A 27,747-nucleotide genomic window follows, 5' to 3' on the forward strand; every position below is an offset into this window, starting at 1 on the left:
TGTGACTATTAATTATTTAAATTATTTTGAAAAATATTTTCATATACAAGTATAGGAATATGTATAGGAGTACAGGAATGCATTTTTAAGGTTTTTAAAAATATTTTCTGTTTCTTCCTTAAAATGTCATCAGGAAATTCTAGAAAGCAGTCCTTTAGTGTGGTTGAATAGAGCCTCTTCTCAAGGTTAAATACTCCTAGCAAAGCATTTAGTGAGAATGTGTTGGAGTCCTATGTGGTCGTTTACTTTGAGGAAATTAGCCTGTGTTTTCAAAGTATATAACACCCATCCTCTGGAAAGCATGTGGCTTTAAACTCAGTTTGTCTAATCTTATTTTAGAGACTTGAGACTAAAATTGAATACTTAGGTAAGAAAAAAAAAGTTTTGAGTTTAGTGAAAAGTGTACTAAAGAGATCCCGGTCTTAAATATCCAGAGTTATATTGCTTCCAACATTAAATATCCATTAATGTTGAAAGCAATATAACTCTGAACAAGGAGACATTTATAAGCTTTTCAACATTATTTTCCATAGAATAAAATCTCCACTAGTTATCTAAGTTACAAAAATATACAGAATTTTATCACGTGTTGAACAGTGTTGAGAAGGATAGATGAATCTGTTTAAATAGGCTAAAACTCAGCAGTAGGGTTGAAGTATGATTAAAAAAAATCAGTATCTGTGGAAGTCTACTTGTATTTTACACTCGTTTTTGTATTTTATTATAACGCCATAACAAAATAAGATTAATGTATTCTTCAAGTAATCATATTTGGAATATAGAGTATTTCATAAGCTTTTGGGGAGAAGGAGCAATATGCATTCTAATTTTTTTTAATTTTAAACTTTTTGAGAAAATAAAACAACTATTAATTGTATCATTGGGCAATGCTTTAAGTTACTTTATCAGGAATATCTAATTTAAAGTGCAAGCAATAATTTGGGATGAAAACACAGGAAACTAAACCAATTCTTTTCTAGAATAAAATTTTATAAAGCATATTAGATTTAGAAGTATTAAAAGCAATGTTTTTATATATACATGTAAAGTAAATCTGTAGAGATAAATAGCTAGAGTACATCTTGCCTGCCATATTAAATTCACTTCTATAGCTTCCCTTCCAAACAATCCAGCTGTATTGGATGCATGCTTTAACAGTACTCTTGTGAACTCAATGCACAATCGTCCAAGATCTTGCAATGGAAAACATTTATATTCTCATAGGAACTATGAAAATTGGCACTTCTCCAATAAAATAGACGCATGTATAATTAACATGTGCTAGAAAGTAGGTCTTCCTTGCTTTGTTGCTGGATAAATAAATAATTGTATGTTCAAGGCAGTTGATTAATGATATAGTAATAATGAAAATGTTATAAATTAGTAATGTAATAATTAAAATATTAAAACTTGCTAACATTTATATAGGGATTACTATGTGTGGGCACTTCTGTAAGCCATTTACATGTATTAATTCATTTAATTCTCACAATATCCCCATAAAGTAGGTACTATTTTGCCCATTGTATGGAAGAGGAAACTGAGACACAAGTCACACAGCTATTTAGTGCCAGGTGAAGATTCAAACAATGGTAACATGACTTCAGCTTTCCTCCTCCTAACCATTATACTGTCTTTCTAATATGCAGTGGTAAATTCATATAGATTAAAATTTTTTTTCTGAAAGTAGTGAAATATCACTTATTGTATTTTTGAAGACATTCTTGATTGTCAGTTCAACAAACCTTTTTGAGTGCTTGCCTAGAACTGGCTGTCCAATGTTAAACTCTTTACCTCTGGATTCTAAAACACACACGTTAGATACCCAGAAAAAATATATATAGTGCAGAGGAACTGCCACATTGTACAAAAATATTTAAGAAATAAAGATCTATATATTTATTGGTCAACTTTCTACAAGAACACACTTTTGAGGACTTTGCTTATTACAATAATGGTAATAGGGACTCTTAAAAATCCATCTCACCACAATACAACAAGCTATTTTAAAACATGGCTGTCTTGTAAGAAAGGGAGATCTCCAAGGGTAAAAGGGTTAAAGAGAATAGAACAAAGCTGAAACTGGCATGATAAGGTAAGAACACAAAGGGAAAAGCCAGGTTTGCCCTTGGATGCCAAGACCAAGATCAGGGTGAGTACACTGAATAAGACAAGCTCAGGACCAAAGGAAACTAAGCTTATCCAGGTTAGAAATGATGCTCAATTATTTACAGAAGCAAATTCAAAGTTCTGTGCAGGAGGCAATTACAATTGAAGTCCTCAAGATTCTCACAAATTAAGTTTAATTAAATAACAGCACTAACCCCAATCAACGAACACACAAAGAAACAAGAGGTTGTGTGACAAAATGTTCAGGACAAAAATCAAAACAAAATAATAACTCTAAACCACAAGATTCCAGATATGGAATAACAGTATGTGAAATGTTTAAGCAAATAACAGATGAGATTAAAGAAAGAGAAAGGAGCAAGAGACTACCAAAGATGACCAAGCACTTTGAAAAAGAACCAAATAGAACGTAAGGAAATGGAAGCATGGTGGTTGAAATTAAATAAATATCCAATAGATTATACTTAGCTGAAGAAAGAAATGGTGAATAGCACAACATTTTAAGAAATTATCCAGAACGTAGCCCAGGGAGACAATATAATTAGAAGCGTAAAACTTTTTAAGAAACATGGAGGACAGGATGAGAAGGCCTACTACTTGTATGATAAAAGTTTTCAGAAGGATAAACTCAAAAGAATGAACGAAAGATAATATTCAAACTGATGACTGAGAATTTTCCAGGTCAAGAACCTGCAAAATAAGAAGTATAGCCTATGCTAACCCAGATAAATAAAATGTAGTTCCCTTGAAAAAATATTGTAGAGAAACTGTAGAACACTGAAGACAACGTCTTAAAAGCAGTCAAAGAGAAAAGATATGACCACCAAGGCAACAATGAGACACAAGTGATTTCTCATCAGCAAAAAAAATGGAAGCCAGAAGAAAGTGAGATGTCTTCAAATGCTGAGAAAATAAAATAGATAACTTCTTTCAATTTGGGGTATTTAGCAAAAGCTCTTTATAGAAAAGGGCAAAGTTAAACTATTTGTGAATAAACAGACAATGAGAATGTTTTCCACAAACCTCCCTCTGTTAAAAGATCTTCTAAAGCAGAGATTGACAAACTCTTTAAGGGGCCAGACAGTAAAAATTTAAGGTTTGCAGACCATAGAATCTCTGTTGCAATTACTCAGCTGTGCTGTAGCAGTGCCAAAGCAGCCAAAGGCAGTATGTAAATAAGTGGGTGTGGCTATTTCCTATAATACTCTATTTACATAAACAGATTGACCCACCAAGGACTGTAGTTTGCTGACCCCTACTCTGAAAGATATATTTAAAGAAAGAGCAATTTTTTTTTCTCCAAAACAAAGGTTTGAGAATCAAGAAGGTATACCCACCATGAAATTAAATGTAAAGAAATAAAGTATACAATAAAACAATGTGTAGCTTGTTTTGTAGTAAAAGGGAGGCAGAGCTTAACTATTGGGCAACAGTAACAACAGTTAATGAAATACAAGGCAAATATTAATCAAAAGAAAGAGGGAAACTATGTTAATAACAGATAAAATAGACTTAAGACGGGAATATTCATGATGATAAAAAGCTTAGTTCACCAGAAAAATACAATTCTAAAATTTGTATGTACATAATAACATGGCACCAAAATAAACATATAAAAATTGATAAATTCTAGAAATAAAGTGATAGATTTAGCATTGTATAGTAAGAAACTTAAACAAAGTTCTCTAACTTAGTAAGTCAAGCAGAAAAATATTATTAAAGACATAGGAGTTATCAGCAATTCAGTTAACAGACTTGATTTGATTAACATATGGAACCCACTCAGCAATTAAAGAATACGCATTCTTTTCAATCACAAATGGAACTTTTGTCAAATTAATCTTATGCTAGAAACCATGAAAGACATCTTGATGAATTTCTCAGTTTCAGCTTCATTCATTGACCACAATAACATGAAGTTAGAGATAAAATTTTCTAAAAGGATGAAATTAAAGCCCCTATTTTGAAAAATTTGAAAACATATTAAATAACTTGTGTGTCAAGGAAGAAATCATAGAAAAAATTTAGACCTGCACAATATCGAAAATATTCCACAGCAGAATTTGTGGGGTATAGTAATAGTGGTGTAAAGAAACTTATATCCTAAGTGCTAATATTAAAAAATCAGACTGAAAATTAAGGTAAGCATCTGACTTTGGAAATTTAACAGTAATTACATAATCCTAGAGAAAAGAGGATGGATATAAAGGGGAAAAAATTGAGAGAATTTTTTAAAGCCAGAATGTGGTTATTTTGAAAAGATAAGTTAATTAGATAAACTTCTGAAAAGATTAATCAAGATAAAATAAATACTATCAAGAATATAACAAAGACTATAATGACAGATACAGAAGACAGGAAACAGAGAAGAGCATACTATAAAAATTTGTAAGCAAGAATTAGAAAGGTTGATGAAATAGCTAAATTCCTAAGGGAAAAATTATATCCTGAAACTGACATTGAAAGAAATAGAGTGTTTGAATGAGCCTATAACTAATTTTTAATTTAGTGACTTATTTTGAATCTCCCAACAAACTAAATATTTGACGCAGAAAGTTTTGCAGTTGAGTTTTACCATATTTTAATGAAATGATTATTCCAAACTAACAATGTATAAAACAATGTATTACGATCAAAGTTTAAAAAGATAAATTGTTCATGTCTAAGTTGAGTTTATCCCTAAAATGAAAGTGTGGTTTAATATTAGAATATTCATAAATACAGTTTACCACATTAAGAGTTTCAATAGGTTGAGAAAAATATTTGATAAAATTCAACCCTTGTTTAGGTTTTAAAACAAGACAACAAACTTGTTGAGCAAACTAGTTGACCATTCTATCCCTCAGTAGAGAACTAGGAACTAAAGGAGAACACTGTTAACCTAATAATGGGAATTACTTCTAGTTAGTACAGTATGATAAGAAAGAAATGAAAAATATAAAAATCGAAAGCAAAGAAACTAACCATTCATTATGGCTATCTATAAATCATACAAAAAAGAAACCTACAGGAAAATTATTGGAAATAAGGGATTTTGTCAATGGAATATTAAAAAGTGTTTATTAGTTAAAAAATACTGGGAATCATAATTTTTTAAAAGGCACCATTTACAAGAGTAATAGAGAAGATACAGAGAATCAATCTAACATAAAATACTATGACCTGAATGGAAAAAATTATAATTTTTTCAAAAGACTTGTAAAAACACCCAAGTTAGTAGCGAGCCATATCACGTTCATAAATAGAGACTCAGTATTGTAAAGATATCAATTCTCTGTAAAGTAATCTACAGAATCAGAGCAATTCTGTTCAAAATCCTAATAGGCCTTTTCAAAAACCTTGAGTACATTCTTTATGAGATATAGATGACAGAGGAAAGGCCCCAAAATAGTGAAGATTTCTTAAAAAAAAAAATAAGATGGTGTTACTGATGCAAACATGGATATCTTGACCAAGTGGACTAAAACAGCCCCAAAACATCAACAAGTGTATGGCCACTTGAAATCCAGAAGAGGTGGAGCCTTTGCAGATCAGTGAGGAAAGGATAAGCTACCGTGTTTCCCCGAAAATAAGACCTAGCAGGACCATCAGCTCTAATGCATCGTTTGGAGCAAAAATGGCTATGGGTCAACAAATTTTCTACATGAAAAAAGTAAATTGGATTCCCACCTCATACCATTCAAAAATATTGATTCCAGATAAAGTAGGTGCTGAAGTATGAACAGTATCATTAAAATTTTAAGAAGAAAATACAGAAGAATGTCTTTGTCTTTGAATTACGGAAGGACATCTTAAGATATGAAATATGAAAAAGATTTTTGATTACTAAAATTTAAGACCTTGTGTTTACTGAAAGAACATAAATAAGTAATATACAATGACAGTTACAATCCAGGATATATTTATAAAGCATAAAATTGACAGAAGATTAATAACTGGAATATTCAAAGAACTACAAATCATTGTGAAAATGACACCCTAATGGTAAAGCAGGTAAATGATATGAATGGCATTTCACAGAATAGGAAACACAAGTTCGAAGAACAATTGGGTACCACTATATACCTGCCTGGTAAGAGCTTAGTGAGTATGCTGTGATCCTACAGTGATGGTTAGGGGCATCCGTTGGCGCCAACACTTTGAAACAGTTTGACGTTACCTAGGAAGAGTGAAGGTGAACCTCTCTTTTTATTCATCAACTTCACTCCTATCCTGGAGGGCAGTGGTTTTCAAACTTTTGACCATACCATTTAAAAACACTGTTGACAATGGGTCCCAACACTCATATATGTGTATTTTTAGAACAGAAAATCTTCAACAAATAATACTTATCCTTACAGCTTGTGTTACTTACTAAAATATTCCGTTCTCTTTCCCTTAAAGAGTGGCTGTCACCAGTTTCTAAACAGATTTAAGAACCAACTGATGGGACTTACCATTAAAACACTGTTACACATAAACACAGGTAGACATGTTCAAAAATATTTGGAACTGTATTGTTCATCCTAGCCAAAAATTGGAAACAGCCCAAATCCCACTGATAGAGTAATAAAACACAATTTAATATTATAAGCCATGAAAATGAGGTACAGTGTGTACATAAAAACCTGGATGAAGCCTTATAAACAGTGTTGAATGAAAAAAGCAAGTCACAAAAGTTTATATAAGGATGATGCAGTTTTCAAAAAATTCAACATTTATGATAATAACCACAGTTTATGGAGGATTACACTCTGCTGGACTGTTCTAAATTTTACACACACACATACACATACTCATTTAAACGTACTGGCGTTGGGTCATTTTGATTTCTCTGAGAGAAAATGTGTTGTATAGTGCTGTACTGTATATTTTAACTAGTGGCAAATTCTTGTTATTACATTAGTTATATAGAAAAAAATTATAGATAGGAAATAATTGTGAGATCATGTATTTTTATTTTCTTCCAGAACACACACACACACACACACACACACACACACACACACATTTATTAACATCTATATATATTTTTGTATGCATATCTGTATTCATATATCTATGTATTTTTATATAGATATTCTGGAATCTACTGTCACCATAAAAAGCACATGAGCTTTGGGAACTCAGATAATTATTGATTATGCCTTTCAAATGAACAGTCATAAATGTGACTGAAGTTTTAAAACCCTCTGTGGTCATTGCTGTAGACTGGCTGTGTCTGCAAAGTTGTTCAAAGAATTTCTTCTGACATTGCATACCCGATAGTAGTTGGTGGCAGTGCAATTCATTTGCCAACTGAATAAATAGGAAACTACGTAAGTGAAGAATAAGATGATTAAAAAAATAAATGTCTTATAGCTAAGTATCTTTATGTATAGCTCACCCTTAACTTTCCTTCCTGGCTTTGAATTTAGAATTAAAGTAACTCAGAGGAAATTGTATCTGGAATAATGTAGTTCTCTAACTATTCAGCTTTTCTGTTTTAGGCTACTTTTACTTCTCAACATTTAGAATAAAAGAAAATCCCAGATTACTGTTTGAACTGGAATATTAGTTTTAGACTAAATACCTATTTCTATGCTGTCTGTTGGTATTTTTCCAGTTAAAATTGTTCTCCTAATAGTTATAATGTCAGAATAAGATATGTTTCGAATGAGATAGGCTTTTAAATGAAAATCAATAGTGCATTTTCCATAAAAACAAAATAGGTTTAAGAACTACTTCAGACCTTATTTTGAAATATAAACATTATTTTTATAGGTCCTGGGAAGTAATTTTGATTTTTTATTGCCCAATAGAATACTAAAAAGGTGTGGCAATTATGGTAGTCTCTTAAATATTCTCATTAAATGCGTCCAGTCATTAAAGTGCAAAATTCACATCAGAAAATTGTGTACTTTAATAACTTTCATAAGTAAACTTCATGATATATGTTTTTATCTGTCACAGGTTCTTCTTATGCACTTCCCTCAAGCAAGAAATACAGTTCTAATTTATGGATTTTTGCTTATCTCTTTCCCCTCCACAATCTACTCTCCCTACACCATCTCTCTCACACTTGGGTGCATGCACGTATGCACACACACACACACACACACACACAGATATACACACTTTTCTTTGAAACTGCTTTTCTTTTATGTAGCTTTTTCCTACCTTCCTAATGTACATTGATTTTCATAGCTGCTGTTGTCTTGTGGCTGACATTTAACATATACTACCATAATATAAAGCAACATGATGGAGAAAACTTGGATTATAGCTGTCTAGCAAACCTTCCCTCTGCCTCTCACTACTTTCATTATAGTGAACAGGTTCTTAACCATTCTGGGACAGAATGGAGAATGCAGAATCCATTTTGCAGATTGCAGGGACTGCACACTAAAGCATCTGCTATTGCAGCTGGTATTTTGTAGCTCAGCAATAATGAAATGTTAATATATGTCGTGAACTGTGAAGAACAGGAGCACTTACCTTGTTCACCTGCCACCATTCTATGGATGTTGGCAGAAAACAGGATTGTGGGGTCAGCGAAAAAGAACAGTTTATTACAGCAATAGTAGTAGCCAGAGGAAAGTTTCGTAGATTCCTAAGCCCAAATTCCCACAAGGCAATGTTAAAAGGACCAGGTTTAATACCTGCATACATAGTGGTTTGTATTACTGGAGAAAAATCATGAACTCAGGGAACGTAGTCTCTTTTAAGAGATAGTAAGACTACCCGTCCTTCTCCCCAGGTTATCATACTGGACAGCAAACAAATGCATTTGCTTCAGAGGGAGAAACCACCTCTATCTTCCAAGACTGTTCATTCTACAAATGTCTTTGAAAAGATAGTTTGACACAAAGGTGCTTGATTAGTACTTGTATCTTGCGGTGCTTAGTCTTGTACTCTCTTGTTTGAAAATCTCCAATTGTTTTCCAGTTCCCTTAAAAGAAAATCCAACTGCCCTATCTTAGCCTAGAGTCCCTAAATCCTAAATGATCATGCCTCAGCAGATCTCCTGGCTTCAGTGTATGCCACTATACTGGCCGCCTTTCTATCTCTAAAACCTACCTACAGCCTTTGCATTTGTTCTTCCCCAGATCATCGCCTAGCTAGCTCCTTGACATTCAAGATTCAGCTTGAATCAAATCAGTGAGTGAGGCCTTACTTTATATATATATATATATATATATATATATATATATATATATATATATATATATATATATATATATATATATAAAGTAGCTCCCCATGCATTCTATCACATTTATCAAACTTTTTATTGTTTATTGTCTGTCTTTGCCTCCTACCCCACCCTATCACATAGAACGTAAACTTGTTTTAGAGCTATATGTATATCAAAGTCATTAAATATTACCATTTAATACTCAGTCTCTTAGTATGTATTTATTGGATGTATGGATAGTTGGATGGATGGATGGATGGATGGATGGATGGATGGATGGATGGATGGATGGATGGATGGATGAATATTGTCTCTACTCTGCGCTTTTTGTACCTTCTTTTTTCTCTTACTCTTTTCCTTTCATAGTTTTGGTTAATAATATTAAACTTTATTATTTGATTTCTAATGAAAAACTTGTACTATCACTAGGGTTAGAAAAATATTACAGTAAAGAAGGAATTAGTGTCTCCCAAAAAATAACATAAGCCACCTACTTGTTAAAGTTTAATTATACACTTTTCTATTTAATAAACTAACAATTAGGTGACCTGTTTGGATGCTGTTTGTTGGCACTTAGAAAATCCATGTTTATCTGCTAATTCCACACTAAGGCCCCATAATAGGCGTTTCTTGATTTATATAAAACTTAGAAAATAAGAACTTAACTGATCACGTATCTGTTGAAATTTTCTTATGTACATGTTGTTACTTGTTTTGATGAACAGTCAGAGGAAATGCCAACTATTTCTTTGGTTATCTTTATGACGCTTCTCTCTATATGAGAAAAACTGTTAAATGGTTGTAGTATAAAGGAGCCATTCCAAAACTTCAGCTCCTTTTTATTATTTATTCAACTCTTTTACTTCTACTCAATAGTTAACTTAGCAGAGGAGGTACGGGAGACTCTAATACATTTGCTAGATATTCTTCTGGAACTATATATAGAAAATCAGTTTTGATTTGTAAATTAAATGGTTTTTATTTTTAGTTTCTGTCTCCTTTCTGTTGATTCCACTAAGATGCAGGTGCTTTAGACATAACAGTTGTATTTATAGACATATGATACATTTAACAAGGGTTCATGTGGTAATCTTTTAAAAGACTGTGTTACTAATATAAGAAGTAACTATTACTTCAAAGATATTTAATCACAGTTCTACAGATTAATAATTGTATATTTTCTTTGTGAAATCAATGTGGTTAAAAATTGATCATTTTTCAAAATCAATTTATTATAGCAAGCAGTAAAGGAAAATGTCAAAAAAAGGGAAGCAGAGGAAAAACAAAAACGTGCCAGAATAGCCAAAGAATTGGCAGAGAAAGAAAGACATGAACGCCAACAAAAGAAAAAACGCTTATTAGAAATGAAGACTGGTGAGTGCTCTCAAATTTGTTATTTATACTATGTTCACTTAACATTTATACTGGTTACTTTATTAGCAGTTTAATGTACTTTGGTGAAAAAAAAGGAAAATGTGATTACTTATTTGTATAATTAATCTGTAGGACAATTCATTTTCCTTATGGGCTTTCTTCCCTTTAGTTTACTAACTAGCAGTGTTTTCATTCTAACGTTGGTCATAGGTGATTTTGCTTCTCTGGTATACTACGTAGTTCCAGTATACTTGCATTTCATTGGCTACTCTTTCAACAACCAATCGCTAACAATTTATGTCAGTTATTAATAATAAGTAAACGACTATAAGAAATTTTGGGAACTCTACAGGCCAAGTAACCTGGTTTCTTCAACAAAATATACTAAGGGAGAAAAAAAGGATGAAGGGGAAACTTAAAAGACATATCAACCAATTGCAATAAATAGAACTGAAGTATATTCCAGTTCAAACAAATGTAGAAAAAAGCAGTCTGAAAATTTTGAATACTTTTTTTTCCTATAGACATGACAGTGGTGTTTTGATTATGTTTTAAAGTATCTTTTAGAGACTCATACTGAAATTTTATAGATGAAAAGATATGATGTCTGGGATTTCAGTCAAAATAATCTAGCGTGACTGGAAAGTAGGTGGGCACTCGTATACATGAAACAAGATTGGCTACAAATAATAATTGCTAAAGTTGGGTGATGGGTACTTGAAGGGAAGGATATGTTTACCATTCTACTTTCTCCACTTTTGTGTATTTTGAAATTTTCTTTAATAAAGTATTCTTGGAAAAAATTATAAAAGCAAAAAAATGCAAAGTTACAGTTTTACAAAGAGATATATGTATATTTTCCAAAGCTAAAAAATACCACAGACTTAGAAGCAAAAGAATTAAGTAAATTGTTGTTATATTTCACCCCCTGAAAATTCTGGCTCTTCCACCTCCAAGCCACTAAGGATTGCAGAAGGCTTTAATTAAAATCCATCAACTTCACCACTAAATTACCATAGTTTACAATTCAGGGCTGCAAATTCACCTAAGGTTTCCCCAGGGGTAGACAGAGATGCCTTCCTGCCTTCCTTACTTTCATTTTTACAGACATATTTTATCTTTAATAAAGCAAACTGAGTACCTTAATGGATCGCACATGTTTCTTCCAGGGGGAAAAAATCATCTAAGCACAATTTCTTTTTATAAGAGTACACTTGAAATTCAGGAAGTGTTCTCAGAAATACCTTAAAGTGTAAACAAAAATGGAGATCAGAAAGGTTTGGTATTGATTTTTAAAATATGCTTCTGAAAGTTATTTTAAAATTATCTGTTATTGTCTAGTTTACCAAACTTTCAGGTATTTGAACATTATTGGTTAAAGAGTCATCTGGAGGAGTTACTTGATAGCAGATTGTCTGTGTTGTTTGTTGTGAGTTTTGCCCGAGGGCCTATCATCACACAACAGAGCCTCTTGGTAATTCTCTGTTGCATCAATCTACAAAGTTAAAACCGGATAGGAAGCACAAATTTTAATGAAACTTCAAATTCAATGTAATCTTAATAATGGTTTTGTTTTGATTAATATTTCTCCTGATGGAAAGCTCCAGTTATAAGTTTATTTTTCCAATTTCAGTATAATACTTTTGTGTTATAGAAAACACCTAAAAAGTAGTACATCTAAAAACCATCACCCATATCCTCCCCTCCTATGCAAAGAATCACCGTTAATATTTTGGCACGTTTTTCTTTCAGTTTTACAATTTTCTGCCTTTTAATAATAGCTGTATGATCCTAATGAATATGCAGTTTAGTGTGTTTCTTTATCTTGCTGAACTTTGTTTCATGTTAACTTGTAATTCTTAATATCTGTGTTATTGCATCTACTGGATATGTCATATCAAGTTTAACTTGCGTTAGTCAGTAATGAAGTCATAGAACAATAGTTTTTTCCATCTATTTAATATGATAAATACATTTCTGCATAAATAGTTGGAAAATGTTTGTAATTATTAGGATACGGAATAGAAAAGGATATGTGATGCATGTTGCAGATTGATTTCCAAAAGTTTTATTCTAATTTCAGCAACTTTTAACATTCGTTTATGAATGTGCTTTGGTTGAGTATTCTCATTCTTTAAGAGTTTTATTAATTTAATAGATTAGAAAGTTATGTTTTGTTATATTAATTTGCATTTATTTGAGTACTACTGAGGCTGAACATTTTTTCAAGTGTTTATAGTCAACTTGTATTTCTTCCTTTGTAAATTGTGTTGTCTTGGTCTTATTTTTACTTATTTACACAAGTTAGTGTAAATGCATCAGCATTTACCCTTTAAATATATTTTATCAATTTGACTTTTTTTATTTTTATATCTTAACATATAAAAGTGTTTTATTTTTGTTATATGTTTTGTTATAATATTTGCTTTTGCTATTTTTGCTGTCATCTTTAAGTTTAGAAAACTTATCCTTTCAACAATTTTATATGCACTTCAATTATTTTTCTAGTTTCAGTTTTTTAGAGTAGTATTCTGTTCCATTTATTACAATTGTTTCTTTTATTTTATTAGTTTCAGATGTACAAAACCACATAGTGATTAGACATTTACACCCGTCACAAAGTGATAACCTGACCAAGTTCACTACTTCTCTAACATCGTACTAGCTATTACAGTACCATTGACTACATTCTCTAAGCTGTACTTTACATCCCAGGAATGAATGAATATATATTATGTTTGACATTCAATATTATTTTATATTAGTTTCAGGTGTACTGTGCAGGTTAGGCAGTTATATAATCTATGAAGTGATTCCTCAGTAAGTCCAGTCCCCCTCTCACATCTTACATTGTCTTTACAACATTACTGATTATATTCCCCATACTCTGTTTCACATCCCTGTGGCTATTTTGTGACGACCAATGTGTACTTCCTAATCCCTTTCTCTCCCATGCCCCAAACCCCCTCCCATCTAGCAGCCATGTTTGTTCTCTGTATGAGTATACTTCTGTTTTGTTTGTTTATTCTGTTCTTTAGATTCCACATATAAGTGAGATCATATGGTATTTGTCTTTCTCAGTCTTACTTATTTCACTTAGCATAATGTTCTCTAGGTTCAACAATTCTTAATCGTTCATATATTTTACATATAGATTTTAATATACTAGGGTCTGTTTCTGAATTTTACCAAAACCATTTTAATAGTTCACCATCAGTTATGGTGAGTAATTGATTTATGTTGGTTTCGGATAGGAAATTTTATGTTGAGGATGTTACTTTTCTGTTGTTAATTATTAAAATTGATTTGAATATTTTTTATTTTAAAAATAAATTTGAGGAAATGTTTCTATTTTATCATTTGTTGATCATAGAACTCATCTTATTTGACCTATTGGATTATTTTATAAAACTTATTATCTCTTCTCAAACATGGTCTGCAAATTATAATAGACAAGTCTCAAATAAATGTAAGGCTCTCACTCAGTAGGAATTCCCAAAGCCTTTAATATTCTCAGGTCCATATGTGCCATACATTTTGACATTTTCCAGGAGAGTGTGCTTCAAAGGATACTCTGGGTAACATTGACTTATATAAATGATGTTCAATACATACTTCAAGATAATATGTCTCTAAAATAAATACTGTATATTATGTGTGAATATTTTAATATACTTAATCAGAAAGTCTCTTGATACAAGATGAGACAACATTTGATACAACAGACAGCTATGATGTAGTAAGCTACTTTTGAAACATTTTTTCTTTTTTAAAAACATTTGGACATTTTCGGAAGTGAACTTTGATTTGTTTTTCTTGGAAACTACGGAATTTTTAAGAATCTAGCGATGTATTCCACATTTCACAGTGCCAAATGTGTAATTTTCTCACCAAAGTGAAAGACCTCTCCTAAAATTCCAATAAATGATGATTATTTTGAATGGTCTTTAGCTTTTCTTCAAACATAGCACAGTTATTGATATAGAAGAACAAATATTCAGTCTTAATGTTAATGTAGCTGCTATTGCCAAGTAAGTCTTATAAGTATCAAATATATTATTACTTATTTGTTGATCGCGTTTTTCATATTTAAAAATAGTACAAATATGCAGTCACTTTTCCTTTCCGTGTTCGATGTAGAATATACTTTATGTCAAATCATGATTTTTATAACATTTGGAGGCTTTGTGAAGTAGAAGTTACAAAGCAGTATGTCTAATTAGCACTTAATTACTGAAAATATTCAAAGTATCAGTTTTTGGCACTTTTAACAGATAACACTGAATTTTATGCACTTCTGATATTTGACAAATATTATCTTCAATAAAGACATTGTATTGTTACGAAAAATGTAAGAGCTATTTTTTCCACTATTATTTTATTGGTATAGAAAAGAAATGTAATACCTAAGCCACTTTTGTTTCTTTTATTCATCAACAAATAGTTTTGTTCTGTATCCTGGGATTACAGTGTAAAATAAGGATAAAAGAAGGTCCCTGCTGCAATGAAGTTTAAAATTCTAATGAATGAATCAGATAACCACATATATAAAATAAGTACCGATTATAAAAAGTTATATGAAGTAAAATGAGACAGGATAATGAGATGGAGATGGCGACTTGCTGGGGTGGGGAGTGGCATTGACAAAAGCTGGTCTTAGAGAACTAAGGAGAATATTAACTTATACCAAACTTACTATTAATAATTTAAAATATTGATTATATAAAACTCCTTAGAAATCGAAAGGAAGACCAGTCTCATGTTTATAAGCTATACTGTTTGTGCTAATATAGTGTATTTTTTTGACATCTTACTATGAGGATCAGCTAAAACTTTATATTATTTTTCTTTGTAGATAGTATATCATGACACAGAACATAGTACAGTTGACCCTTGAATAACGTGGGGGTTAGGGCTCCGACCCCCATGCAGTCGAAAATCTGCGTGTAACTTTCGAGTCTCCAAAAACAGTTATCCCTCAGCATCTGCAAGGGATTGGTTCCAGGACCCCCGCAGATACCAAAATCCACGATGATCAAGTCCTCTGTATAAAATGGTGTAGAACAGTGCACGCAGTGGGCCGTCTGCTTCCGTGGACTCCCGGCCGCCATCAGAAACAGCACCGGTATTTAATGGGGAGAAAAAAAAATTCCTCGTATAAGGGGAACCACACAGTTAAAACCTCTGTTGTTCAAGGATCAATTGTACTGCTCTAATCTTTTTAGAAGTTGTCAACTTGGCTTTCCTATTCTTAAAAAGAAAAATGTAGAAGGGCGAATTATTGAATCTACATTAGCGTTTTATCAGCTCTCTGGACCAGGAACATTTTGTTTTATTTTTATATGTAGGACACACACCCCTGAATGAGAAACATCTTCACATAATCCCGCCATAACCCCACAGGGAACTTGCTTCCATATATTTTTGTGACTTTAGTGTTTTCACCATGCAAATGAGAACTGCATTTTTCCCCACATGTTCAAATTCTTCTGTCACCACCTGAAGTAGTAAACTAAGTCCCTGCTCCTTCTTATCTACCATCAATTATTTCTTGCCCTTGGCAAGAAAGCAGGCAAGTATTTTTAAGTCTACTATTTATTATCACTATTATCTCAGAATTTGATTTTTGTTAATAGTGAAAATAAAGAGAATTGTGGGCTTAATGTCCCTAAGAAAAAAAAAGAAGCACTAAAAATCCTTTGGAGCAACAAAACTGAAAAAAACACAGTATCTCATATTAACATGTTATAGCATTAAAGGGACATTTTTCTCATTTTTGTTTTCTTTAAAAATGATGAGCCTGGAGGTCTTTTAAATATTCACATATACAGTTTTGGGTATTTATGTTAAAATTGTTATTACATTAAACAAAGAAGCAAGTTAACTACATTCACATGATGTCTGTGTTTAATCGGTATGTGATTTTTGAATACATGTTCTGAGGTTGATATTTAAGTTTAAATTATTTTAATTTAGAAGATAAACAAAGTATTAAAAATATGATGTAGAAACTAGTAAGTATGGACACTAGTATTTATTTATTTAAAGTGTATAAAAAAAATTAAGTGTATAGCTATCCTTATGTGTAATCATTTCTAGTAAGACAAATAGTAATAGCGATTTTATGCGATTATGTACAAGTTTTTCGAAACTGTGTTTCTGTTTCTTAATCATGGAAACGAATAGGGCGTTTGATAATAGAATTCAAATATTATGCTTTAAGATTTCCTGAGTATGTAAGTTGATTCGCATAATTTTTAAATAGCACATCAAAATGGCCTTGAAATGGACCCAGTGTTGTATAATTATGTTTTGAGGGGGAAGTGAATGAGAGCTTATTTAATGGAGCAATAAAAACTATATGAGCAGCTCCTATATTTTAGTCTTTAGGTTACAATTTGTTTATTATTTATTAGATTTAAATGTCTCATTTGGTGCAACTTCAGTCTATTAAATAAAGAGATAATTAGCTTTTAGAAATCTGTTGTTTACCCACATGGCCAAAACTGCTCCTTTGTTTTCCACTCTGCAATTGAGAATAACTAAGCAATTAGGCCTCCATTTTAGAGGAAATGCATATTACATAAATACTACTTGGGAATGTCTGCCAGTTTCAACAGATAACGCAATTAATGTGTATACTTGCTATCATAGAGGCTTTGACAATTATCCTGTCCTCTATAGATAACATAAAACTTAGATTATTTTCCATAATTGCATATATTCTAGTTTTATGCAGTAGTGCTTTCAGTTTTCCAGCAGTATTGGCAATTGATGCATGTAAACAGGCCATTGGTTTTAATCATTTCTCTATTTAGAAGAATGTAACAAAATAAATTGCATTGGCTTTGATATGTTTTTCTTTTCTCTCCCGCCCCCTTCCATTTTCGGAATAGTAATACTATTACTACTAATAATAGCAACAGCACTCATACTACTAGTACTGATACTATTACTACCACCATTCGTTGATCACATATTATTTCCCAGACTCCGTATATGTTCATTATTGTGTATAATGCTTACAACAAACTTGTGAGACTATTTTCATCAAAGAGTTGTTTCATTTTTTTGTGCATGGTCACACATTTAGCAGACAGTGAAACCAGCACTCAGGTTTTCTGACCAGAGGTCGTATTTTTAACTATTGTGTTGTTCCTTTATTCCTGATGATTTAACCATAGTGCAGGGAAAGACAACTTTTAGTAATTGGTAACTGGCACCAGACTATACCTATGTATGAAGGTTGAGAATCATCTTCCCTGGAAACCTTCGAGAGAGACAACTATTTCTTTGGTACCGTAGCCAGTGGTTTTAAACTAGCTTCTTCCCGGGTGTTGGGAGATTTGGGGAGGATTACCACATTGGGAATGCTTCCCTACTCTGGCTCACGTTCCACTTTGATTCTCTTGTTTATCCAAAGATTTCTTTATCCTAGAAAAGTGCCCAGAACTTCATCTCAGTGCCCTTCCCCTCTTAAAGGAGGACGTTTTCAATGGTCCAAATACTTCTGACCTCAACAGAGCTCAACAGTTATGAAGGGGGTGGAAAGTGTTTTCATTGTTTGACCCAAGTAACAGTGTTTTCATTGTTTGATCCAAGTTACAAGTTAAGGAACCAGGGAATTTACAGTATAGTAGTTTTCGGAAGGGACGAAAACACGTTATGTGCTTTACTGGAGAGCACGTGCCCTCAGACACACCACCACCATCTCTACGATCTAACCAACTATTTTCATTGTGATAGTAGTAAGAGACTGAGTCTCCATGAATAGTACAAGTGGTGCCTGGTGAGAAATTTTTCCAAGAGTCTCGCTAATAGTTGTTCAGGTTTTTACTTGCATTCAGGAATCTCTTTCACTGGAATAACACAGCTTCAATTGCGAAAACTCATTCAGAGTCTAGTCTTTGTGTGACCTAGTGCATGTCTTCTCTGTGTAGCTGTGCAAGGCTCACACACCATCACAGTGTCCTTCCAAAACCCCCAGAAAAGGGAAATTAGGAGAGGAGGCTGTCAGACTTCTCCAGCACAACACATCTTGAACCATGATTATTTTTTCTTTTTTTTTTCGTTTTGTTGAGTTATGTGTCTCACTCTTTGTTAAACATGTTTATGGTTTAACATCTTCATACTTAACTGGTTTATTGTTCATCCCATGTTTAAAAGCCATTTTCAAAATTGGTTTTCATTGCCACTCTTATGCGTATTATATATTAACTATATGACGAGTAGATTATAGACTCGAACTTTTGTTTAAACTTGTGGCATGAAAGATTAAATACAAATTATCATAAACCTTATTTGGGGCAAAATAATTCAAATATTTATCGTGTAGCATGGATTACTTCTAAGAATTTTACCAAAGAAATCTTTATATTGACATCATGTATTCATTAGTTTTCTGTTACCAAGCACACATTCACCCTGCTTGCATTCTAGGTCAGAAATGATACCATTCAATTCTTCTGATGTTATTACAATGCGGAGAATGGTGTAGCTTTGATAACATCAGCTACATTTATTGTATTATAATTGAGAACTCAATCACAGTGGCATCTTCTTTGTGTATAACATTGAGTACTCCTCGGGAAATTGGTCCCCCTAATGGGTAGTTATTTACATAGTGTACATTTTCCAAAGCAGTGCCAGTTGTCACCATGATTGTGTCCATGCCAGATTGCCGATTCTGAGTGGAATTACTTGTATTTGATGGGAAGTTATTCTTTTCCATTTCAAAGAGAGACAATGAACATTCTCTTATTTTCAGACATAACAATAAATCCAGCTTTTAAAGAAACTTATCCCATTTCTATTATCTAATACATACTCTTTAAACATGATATAAATTTCGGTTTTTAGTATTTATCCTAAAAAACAGAAGCCTCCAATTGTTTTACAACCATAGAAATATACACTTTTGAACCTCTTTGGTTCCCTCATAGTATACAACACTTTCAAAAAAGAAAAAAATATACATGTTACAGTTGAAGAAGAGGTGAAATTTGAACCATCTCTAAAACCTCAACTTATTGGTGCCAGTCAAAAAACTATAACAACCAAGCAGACAAAATTGCAACAAAAACAGGATTGCTTAGTGCCCTAGGGCAGCAAAATCCACTATACGTCTAAACCCCTTTTGCAATTCAAAAATGCAAAATGCTCTGAAAACCAAAACTTTTTGAGTAACTTTAGTACCCATAAGCATTTGATGCCAAACCTGACCTGAACTGATAGGAGGTCCCATCAAATGTGGATACGCATGCTGTGGAAATAATGAGATTAATTAGAGGATGCTGTCCCACGTTGCTCTGGATGTGTTATGTTATGATTTTACAACATATGTACCTTTTTGAATTTGAAAAACTCTGATTCTGAAATATGTGGCTGCAGGGGCTATGCATAAGACTATGAACTTGCACTCCTCCGTGACTGCTCTCTGTTGGACTAGTTACACCATCCATTCTCTGCTTCAGGCACATTCATTCCTACTTTTCTGCATTGATTTCTGGTGTTCTCTTTGCCATAAATACCTTTCCTCTAATTCTTAACTGAATCTCACAAAATACTATTTAGTTCAATGTGTGCATTCTTCAAGGTGTCCTTTGAATATTTGTCCGAATAATGGAGAATCCATTCTTTTATAAGCCATTATACTCTTGCCATATAACTTACGTATGCAATACTTAATGAACAGTCATTTCAGTGGTTTTAGTCTTACACTTCTAAATTATTGTATGGTTTCAAGAACACAGCCTTATGCCTTCTTTATCTCGTAGGACCTAGTGTACTGTGCACACGTAGCAATACCACAGACACTCAAGATTTTGTCAATTGATAAAAATTTATCTGGTCAAAAGACATATCTTCCAGTATGTGTTTAGTTTAGTGCACTGATATTTATGTGGAAAGTACAGATATAGATCACACTACAGCGCTCAAGCCAAATTAGCCCACACCTGTTTTTGTAAATAAAGTTTTATTAGAAAACAGCAACACCCCTTCCTTTACATACATTGTCTGTGGCTGCCTTGGTGCTACAAGTGCAAAGCTGAGTAATTAGAACACTGTCTACATACCCTCACAAAGCCTAAAATATTTGCTGTCTGGTTCTTTACAGAATTTATCAAGCCCTGATGTACATCAATACTCTATAGAGACTATTCTTTGATTTTTATAACACAGAATAAAAAAAAAAAAGAAACTGTTATTTTTTTTTCTTCCTGTAGCTAATGCATGCATTTGCAAAATGGCTGATCTGTGTTGGAAAATGAGGATCTAGTAGTTAAATGAATAAAAATATTGATAAAATAATGGTAATTGTTAGGGAAAACTTAATCTTTCAGCACATTTCTAACATCAAAGAATTATCTGATTTTTAGATGCTGTTAATCTGAGAAGAAAAGTTGTGCTTGTGAACTTTTTAAATGCTAGCAAGCGCCTGGGCTGCCGATTGTTCCAGTAACCAGTCAGGAACCAGCCATTGTGCACTTATCCTGTTATCCCAGCCTATAGTTCCCAGTGTTGCTCTACTATTGTTTGTATATCTTTTGAGATGAAAATATCAGTGTGTCAAAAGGTCATGGGGGAGCCAGGTTTTTATTTTTTTTATTAATAGGCTGTCCCTTTTCTCTTCCTATTTTTGGTCATTTTGACATTAAATCCTTAAAGTTGAAGGAAATCTATTCAGTGGTGCTGAATCTGGTCATGAAGGTTGCTCAAAGTCTAAAGTGATTATCTTGCCAAGTGAAAAGGGAACTCAGTAGCATTTGACTTTTGATGATGACTAAATACACCCGAGGGAAGATCGGGAAAATTAAGCAGAGAAATTGAGTATTTATGGGTTACTTGAAAATGGCATAAGCAGGCATTCGTGTTCCGATGAAATTAGACATTATTTTGTAATAAGATTTTAAAATATTGTTTCCTGGATGGTTTCCTTCCACAGTATGCAATGTTCTTCAGGAAAATGAGAAGCAGAATAATATTAACAGAGTTACAGTGAGGGCAGCCTTCACACCGGCTCCGATGCCCCAAGGCAGGAAGAATGTGGCAGACTAGTGTAATAACAGAAAACAGATGACTGTTTTTGGAGTGAGTGGTTCTTGGGAGACCTTTACCTGGCTGACGTGAACTGTCACAATAAAACTTCCACCGATGATTATCATTAATGGGTAGAAGTGACAGTAATTTTAGTTCAGTATAATCCTTTCAGTGTTGATTTTTAACCCATCGTGCTATTCGGGCAAGAACTCTTGCAAAGTAGAAACATGTTTGTCAAATTAGTGTTGCATCAGAGGCTGCATCACTGACTCTGAAGAGTGTTGTATGAAGGATTACTGCGTTAGGAGTCCGGATAAGTTCCCCTCAAAGTCATTCCACCTCTGATTCTCTGACTTGCCGTTAGTCCGAAAGATTTTCAACGTTGTGACAGTTCCTCTTTCTAACCTAACTGCAAAGTAGCCTTCAAATGTCATGAAGTCAAGGAAACCGTTGGCTTAGTGAACAAAAGGGACTATCTTAATTCAAAAACCAAGAAAGGCAGTCTTTCTATTGTGCTTCAGATATCTTTTGGAAGTTTTGATTCTATTGGTGTTGAATTCTAATTATGATCTCGTTTCCAGTAGATATTCTTGATGCTAATTAGATTGTATTTTCTGTTGGATACACATATGAATAAAAGTGTTGTTTTTTTTTAATACTTGTTGGGGAACAAGGATGTTTTTCTCTTTAAAAAGCAAAGTGCTTTTTGATGGTACTCACTATTTCTCAAATGCATGGGATAGTTTTGTTGGAGAAATAATAAATTAGTAAGTAAATAAACCTAAATACTTTAATTGATTTTCCTACCATTTTGCTGTTACTCTGGTAATTATCCTCTGATTGTGGCTTTTGTAGATAGACTGTAGCTTTGGAGACCGTATCCTTGGGATGGTAAAGACCTTGTACAAAACATGGGGTCTGGGTTACACTGTGTTCTAATGGACTCTTCCATTTCAACACGTGCAGGTGTGTGGCACTGCAGTCTGAGGAAATGCTGTTTCCTAAATCATGTATTTGTTGAGATTGAACATAAAATGTCTGAATGTTATATCTGGAGGCACATCGGGGAGTTGAAGGAGTGTTTCTCCTCTCCCTGGAAAATTAGAAGAGCCCAAATGATATTGAGCGTTGTTCAGAACTGCTGTACTTGTGTGGCGGGGAAAGCTTGAGAAGGAGTGTTGTTTTCCGAATCTTTCGTCTCCCCCATGAGAGAATTCTTGTTCTGCATTTGGCACCATCCCATTCTAACGCATTTTAGTTTGGTAAAATCAATATAACATACTAACTCAGTCACCATTCATCAACTCTAAAAAGGGAAAGGTGAGAAGAAAAGGGAGAAATACTTACAATAGTATTTAGCATTGGTAGAATCTGAGGAACTCTTAGAGATATAAAAATTTCCGTCTTAGTATTACAAGTTAGCTAAGGGAGGCTTCTGTGTGTGAGCATGCTTTAACCTGCTCCAATTTGAGGTCGGTTAATTTTGAAAACAGATATCAAAAGTTTTAAGGATTTAATGTATTCCTCTGTGTCAGCGTCCTCTTTGGCATAAAGGTTTGTCAATTAGTTGATATTTGTCTTTTATAAAGTACAAAAAAAAAAGAGGAAAATAACATGAAACATTTACTATAGTTATTTTAAATTACATTTTAATCAATGTTCTGATTTGGCTATAAAAATTGCTTTATACATGAAAATCAAACATACCATTATTTCCCAATTAATAAAGCTTACAAAAGTAGTTATTTTATATAAAATTAGCCATGTTTAAAAAGTAAACCTTTTTTGAGCTGCTCTTTCTAATATATCATCTTTCCATAGCAGGTGTTCAATAAGCATTGAAAATATTTATGGAATTCATGTCTGTGGGACAGAAATTCCTCTATTTGTACATATTCTATTTGAGTAGATCACTTAAAGGTAAATTGGCCCAATCCTAGGACAAGATATGGTATCTGTCAAGTTTGTTTTATGTGCTTTTACGGTATTGGTAACAAATAGGTATTTCATAGTCATGACAACAAACTCAGGTGTGCAAAGATGTAACTATTTCTATACTATAAATGCAATTTAATTTCTGACTCTGAGCCACCAACCTGCATAACAGTAAACAACTTTGCCAATTCCCTCCATCCTTCTCTCTCCCTCTGTATCGTAGCTCAGTAATTCCAGTGTAGACTTCAGTTATTCATATTTCAAATCCCCTTCCATGCTCTCTCCTTATTTTCCTTCTTCCTAAAATGGACCCCACGTTTAAAAACTGTCTTGGAGGACACTCCTAAGGATGTGCCCTCTTCTTGGTTCAGTTCTGTCTGGGCCCGAAACAGCCTCCCAACTTTGACATACTTCCTCCTGGCTGCTGTTGTAAAGGGGATGTCTGTTTTGCTCTTGAATGGTAACCTGGGAGATCTTAGGATTTCTCTTAGATACCACCTCTGCTACCTGACAGTGGTGCTTCTCAAAAAGGTACCCGTGTTCTGCAGGTGAACTTGCACTTTCTCTCTAAGTCCTTTTTCTCCCCAGCCAGTGTCCGTGGGGAGTTACTGTACTCCTCCCACAGCACTCAGCTGCTCTCGCGGCTTCTGTAGCCATCTTCTGCCTGGACTTGTTCCCTGGCTACCTCTCAGGGGCATGGGACACATCTGCCACTCTCCCCACTCCGGGACAAAGTAGAGCAGTTTCACACAGGTTTGCAAATAATAGGGTGAGGCAAGGTAAACAGTCTTATGAAAGAAGGATGAGGAAGAGAGAGAGTCCAGCACGCGTCCCTATGGCGCTGGGGAGCGTAGTGTCCTGCGTCCGGCCGGGCTGGTGAGACATCAGGAGGCAAGGCTTCAAGACTTGCACAGATGCAGCTGTCAGCTCATCGGTTGCAGCTTGAGCGATGAGTCATCAGATAGCTCTGATTTTTTGCTCTAGACTGGGTGCAGTGCACCCACATACAGTCCCATAAAGCTGTCTGTCACACTGCACCCTGTGTCTGGAGCTATCTGGTTAGGACATTCACTGGGTACGCCCTTCACGGGATGCTCTGGCATGACTGTCACTTTGTGACTGACACAGCTATCGGAATTATTAGAGTCCATTTTGTGTTCATAATTAATGCTCTATACAGATGAACAAATTAAGACACAGAGGCATGCAATTCATATTTGGACAAGCAACAAATAACGTTGCAGGCCTGGAGTGGTCTTTGGGTAGAGGTGTGGGAAGAGATGAGGCTAGATTGGAAGCCAGCAGAGTGCCATGCTTTCAGTTTTCGCTTCATGCTGTAGGCACTGCCAAGGGCATTCGGCAGAGCAGTCGTTGGGTCTTCTTTGAGAGAGATTGGTCTGATAGCAAAAATGGAGATGGGTTAGAGGGTGTGCAGGGAGTAGAAAGAGTGAGACCAGTTAGGAGATTGTTGCAACTTTACAGAATATAAATGCCAAAGAGTTAAACAAGGATGAACTGAGAAGAAGACAGGATAGATTTGAAAGGCAGTTTTGAGGTGGTCCCGTAGCCAGTTGAGTATGGGGCGAATGGGAGAAACTTTCAGGATGAGTGGTTGATGCCTATAGTAGCTTTAGCACATGTTGGTTTTGCATCTCCAATTTAAAGCCTTTTCATCTGGGGGGGATAATTATACCTGAAAGGGCCTGGCATACCATGTTTCCCAAAAAATCAGATCTACCCCCAAAATAAACCCCAGTTAAGATCGTCAGCTAGACGGACGCATTTAGTACGTTATGACGATGTTCCAGAAGAAGATGACATGACTGTATTTGAATAAATGTAGATGTTGTACATGAAAAAATAAGACATTCCCTGAAAATATGCTCTAATATGTCTTTTGGAGCAAAAATTAACATGAGACCCCGTCCTATTTTTGGGGAAACAAAGTAGGTTGTAAAACAACAATTGCACATAAATGTTATATTTTTTTTCTTACAGGAAATAAACTCCGTTGTTAACAAAGACATTTTAGGCATTCTTGTAACTGGACTAACCAAGAATGTTTGAAATTAAATCATGTTAGCTCATGGGGGTAAGGTGGTGTTGGCCCTTTCCTGGCGAGTCTGAGGCTTGGGATATGGGTGAGGTAAGACAGAGAGCATGTCCTATTATCCCCTGGAAGACAAACAGGTCAGCTCTCCTCCTTCCATAGAGCTGGAATCAGCCCTGTATTCAGTTCCAAGGCTCTTGAATTCTCAGTATTGAAATTTGCTTTCATGTTTGTTTACCTGGCATATGTGATGTTGTTTTAGTCCGTATTTTATTTTTTTTAAAGCATTAATCATGCCTTATCTACCATTCCAAAAGATATTCCCAAGGCTCCTGTGTGATTTTAAATTTCTGGCAAAAAAAAAAAAAATTATAAAAATTTTAATTGGAATACCTCTTTCCAATAGAATTATTATAGTAATAGAATATAGAAATAGAATTATTATAGTAATGGTGAAAAAAAAGTTTCTAAAATGTTTTCTTCATTTGACAAATGTTAATTGTTTACATATTATTTCATGGTACTATTCTAGTCCTGGGGATACAGCAGGAAACAAATCAAGCAACCATCCCTGCCCTTGTGGGCTTATATCCTGGTGGAGAAGACAGACAATATTGAAGATAAATACATAGTGTTAGAGTTCAGTAAGTTCTAAGGTGAATAAAATAAAGCAAGGATGGGGGGATAGGAAATGTGAAAGGGGTAACATTTTAGATAAGGTAGTTTTTTCCATTTGCCCAAATTCTCGATGTTGTGGACAGTGTTGTTATTCTTTTGGAATACAAACAGTATCATGTAGTGTCAGGTGCTCCAGCCTCAGGGTTGGGGTGACCAGGATTCCAGCCCCAGCTCCACCAATAGCTAAGTGGTGGTGAGCAGACCAGTTAGCTTCCTAGACAATAAGTCTTCTCATCCATAGAATAAGGTTTCTTCTGACTCTGAAAATCCCATCTGTATGCTGTAAGTTAAATTTGAAGTGAAAAACATGCTGTGTTAGAGCCCGAGCAATCAAACTTTGTTTCGGTCCTCATTTACTCATTCTATAACACTGCCCTGTGTTAAAGTACAAACTCTACGATAAGACACTTTTTATTTGGAAGTAAATATGAGTCTCCACTTCTAGTATATTTTTTGTTTGTTTGTTTTGTTTTCCATTTGGTTATAGAGCCAATTTGTTTGAAAGTTAACCTGTTTAGAATGTTTTCCCCACATTTTTGATCAGTAAAAGAGAGACATGGGTTTATAAAAAGTTTGATATGGGGGACTTAGGGAAATACATATGTGTACAGGTATGTATGTATGTATGTATGTATAGGAACAAACCTGTTCGTTAACAAATTGTCTCTTATGTCCATTACCAGTTTTCTTAATTTTTTGAATGGAATATGTTCAGTACATATGTAGAACAGAAAAATGTCATATATTACAGAATAAGTTGAACTTGTTACAGATTGACAACTTCTCATTTTCCCTGACAAATACTCAATCAGCACTTCAGTCTATTAAGAGTAGTGCTCATTAACATGCGTAAACTAGCAGTCTGATCTAGTTATAATGCATCTTCAATGTACGGCAGAATGTAGCTCCTTAGCCTTATAATAAAAAGCAGAGAGGCCTCCAGTGATCAGCAAGGTTCTGAGATCAATTTAACCTGGATAAAACCTTTATCCATAACAACTGTCATTAGAAATGTCTAGCATTTTACTAATTAGCTCACCATTTACAGCCCATAAGCTTCTCACAGATGGTAAATGTTTATAAACACCCACAGATGTGTGCACAGCTGATTCTCAGTTATCCGCAAAAATAGGGGACATAGATAATTTAGATTCACTCATAATATGAACCCCTCATTTGAGCTAGTTTCAGTCTCCTTTCTTTTTGGACTTTTTACCACAGCTGTTAATGAAGTAGCAAATTAGTCTAATTTTGACTTCTCCTCTTATTGATGCACATACCCCCTGGTGAAAGCATAATATGTGCAAATGTGGTCACAAGATGGCTGGCAAGAGGGTGAAAATGTTCAAATATATTGAACAAGAGATAATTGCTCATATCCGTT

The 27,747-nt window shown here is 34.0% G+C and overlaps 1 protein-coding gene across 2 annotated transcripts in view; it reads left to right on the top strand.

The window, feature by feature from the left end:
- The window catches only part of DIAPH3 (diaphanous related formin 3), a 437,995-nt gene that overhangs the window by 295,166 nt on the left and 115,082 nt on the right, over positions 1-27,747 (top strand). For both annotated transcript variants that reach the window (XM_088792987.1, XM_088792988.1), the window contains one exon: positions 10,525-10,660. In XM_088792987.1, coding sequence (XP_088649113.1) covers positions 10,525-10,660 — 136 coding nt within the window. The remainder of the gene's footprint in view (positions 1-10,524; positions 10,661-27,747) is intronic.

Source organism: Rhinolophus sinicus, chromosome 16 (genome assembly GCF_057876585.1).
Source record: "Rhinolophus sinicus isolate RSI-liver-muscle chromosome 16, RSI-T2T, whole genome shotgun sequence".
In the NCBI taxonomy this organism is placed as follows: Eukaryota; Metazoa; Chordata; class Mammalia; order Chiroptera; family Rhinolophidae; genus Rhinolophus; species Rhinolophus sinicus.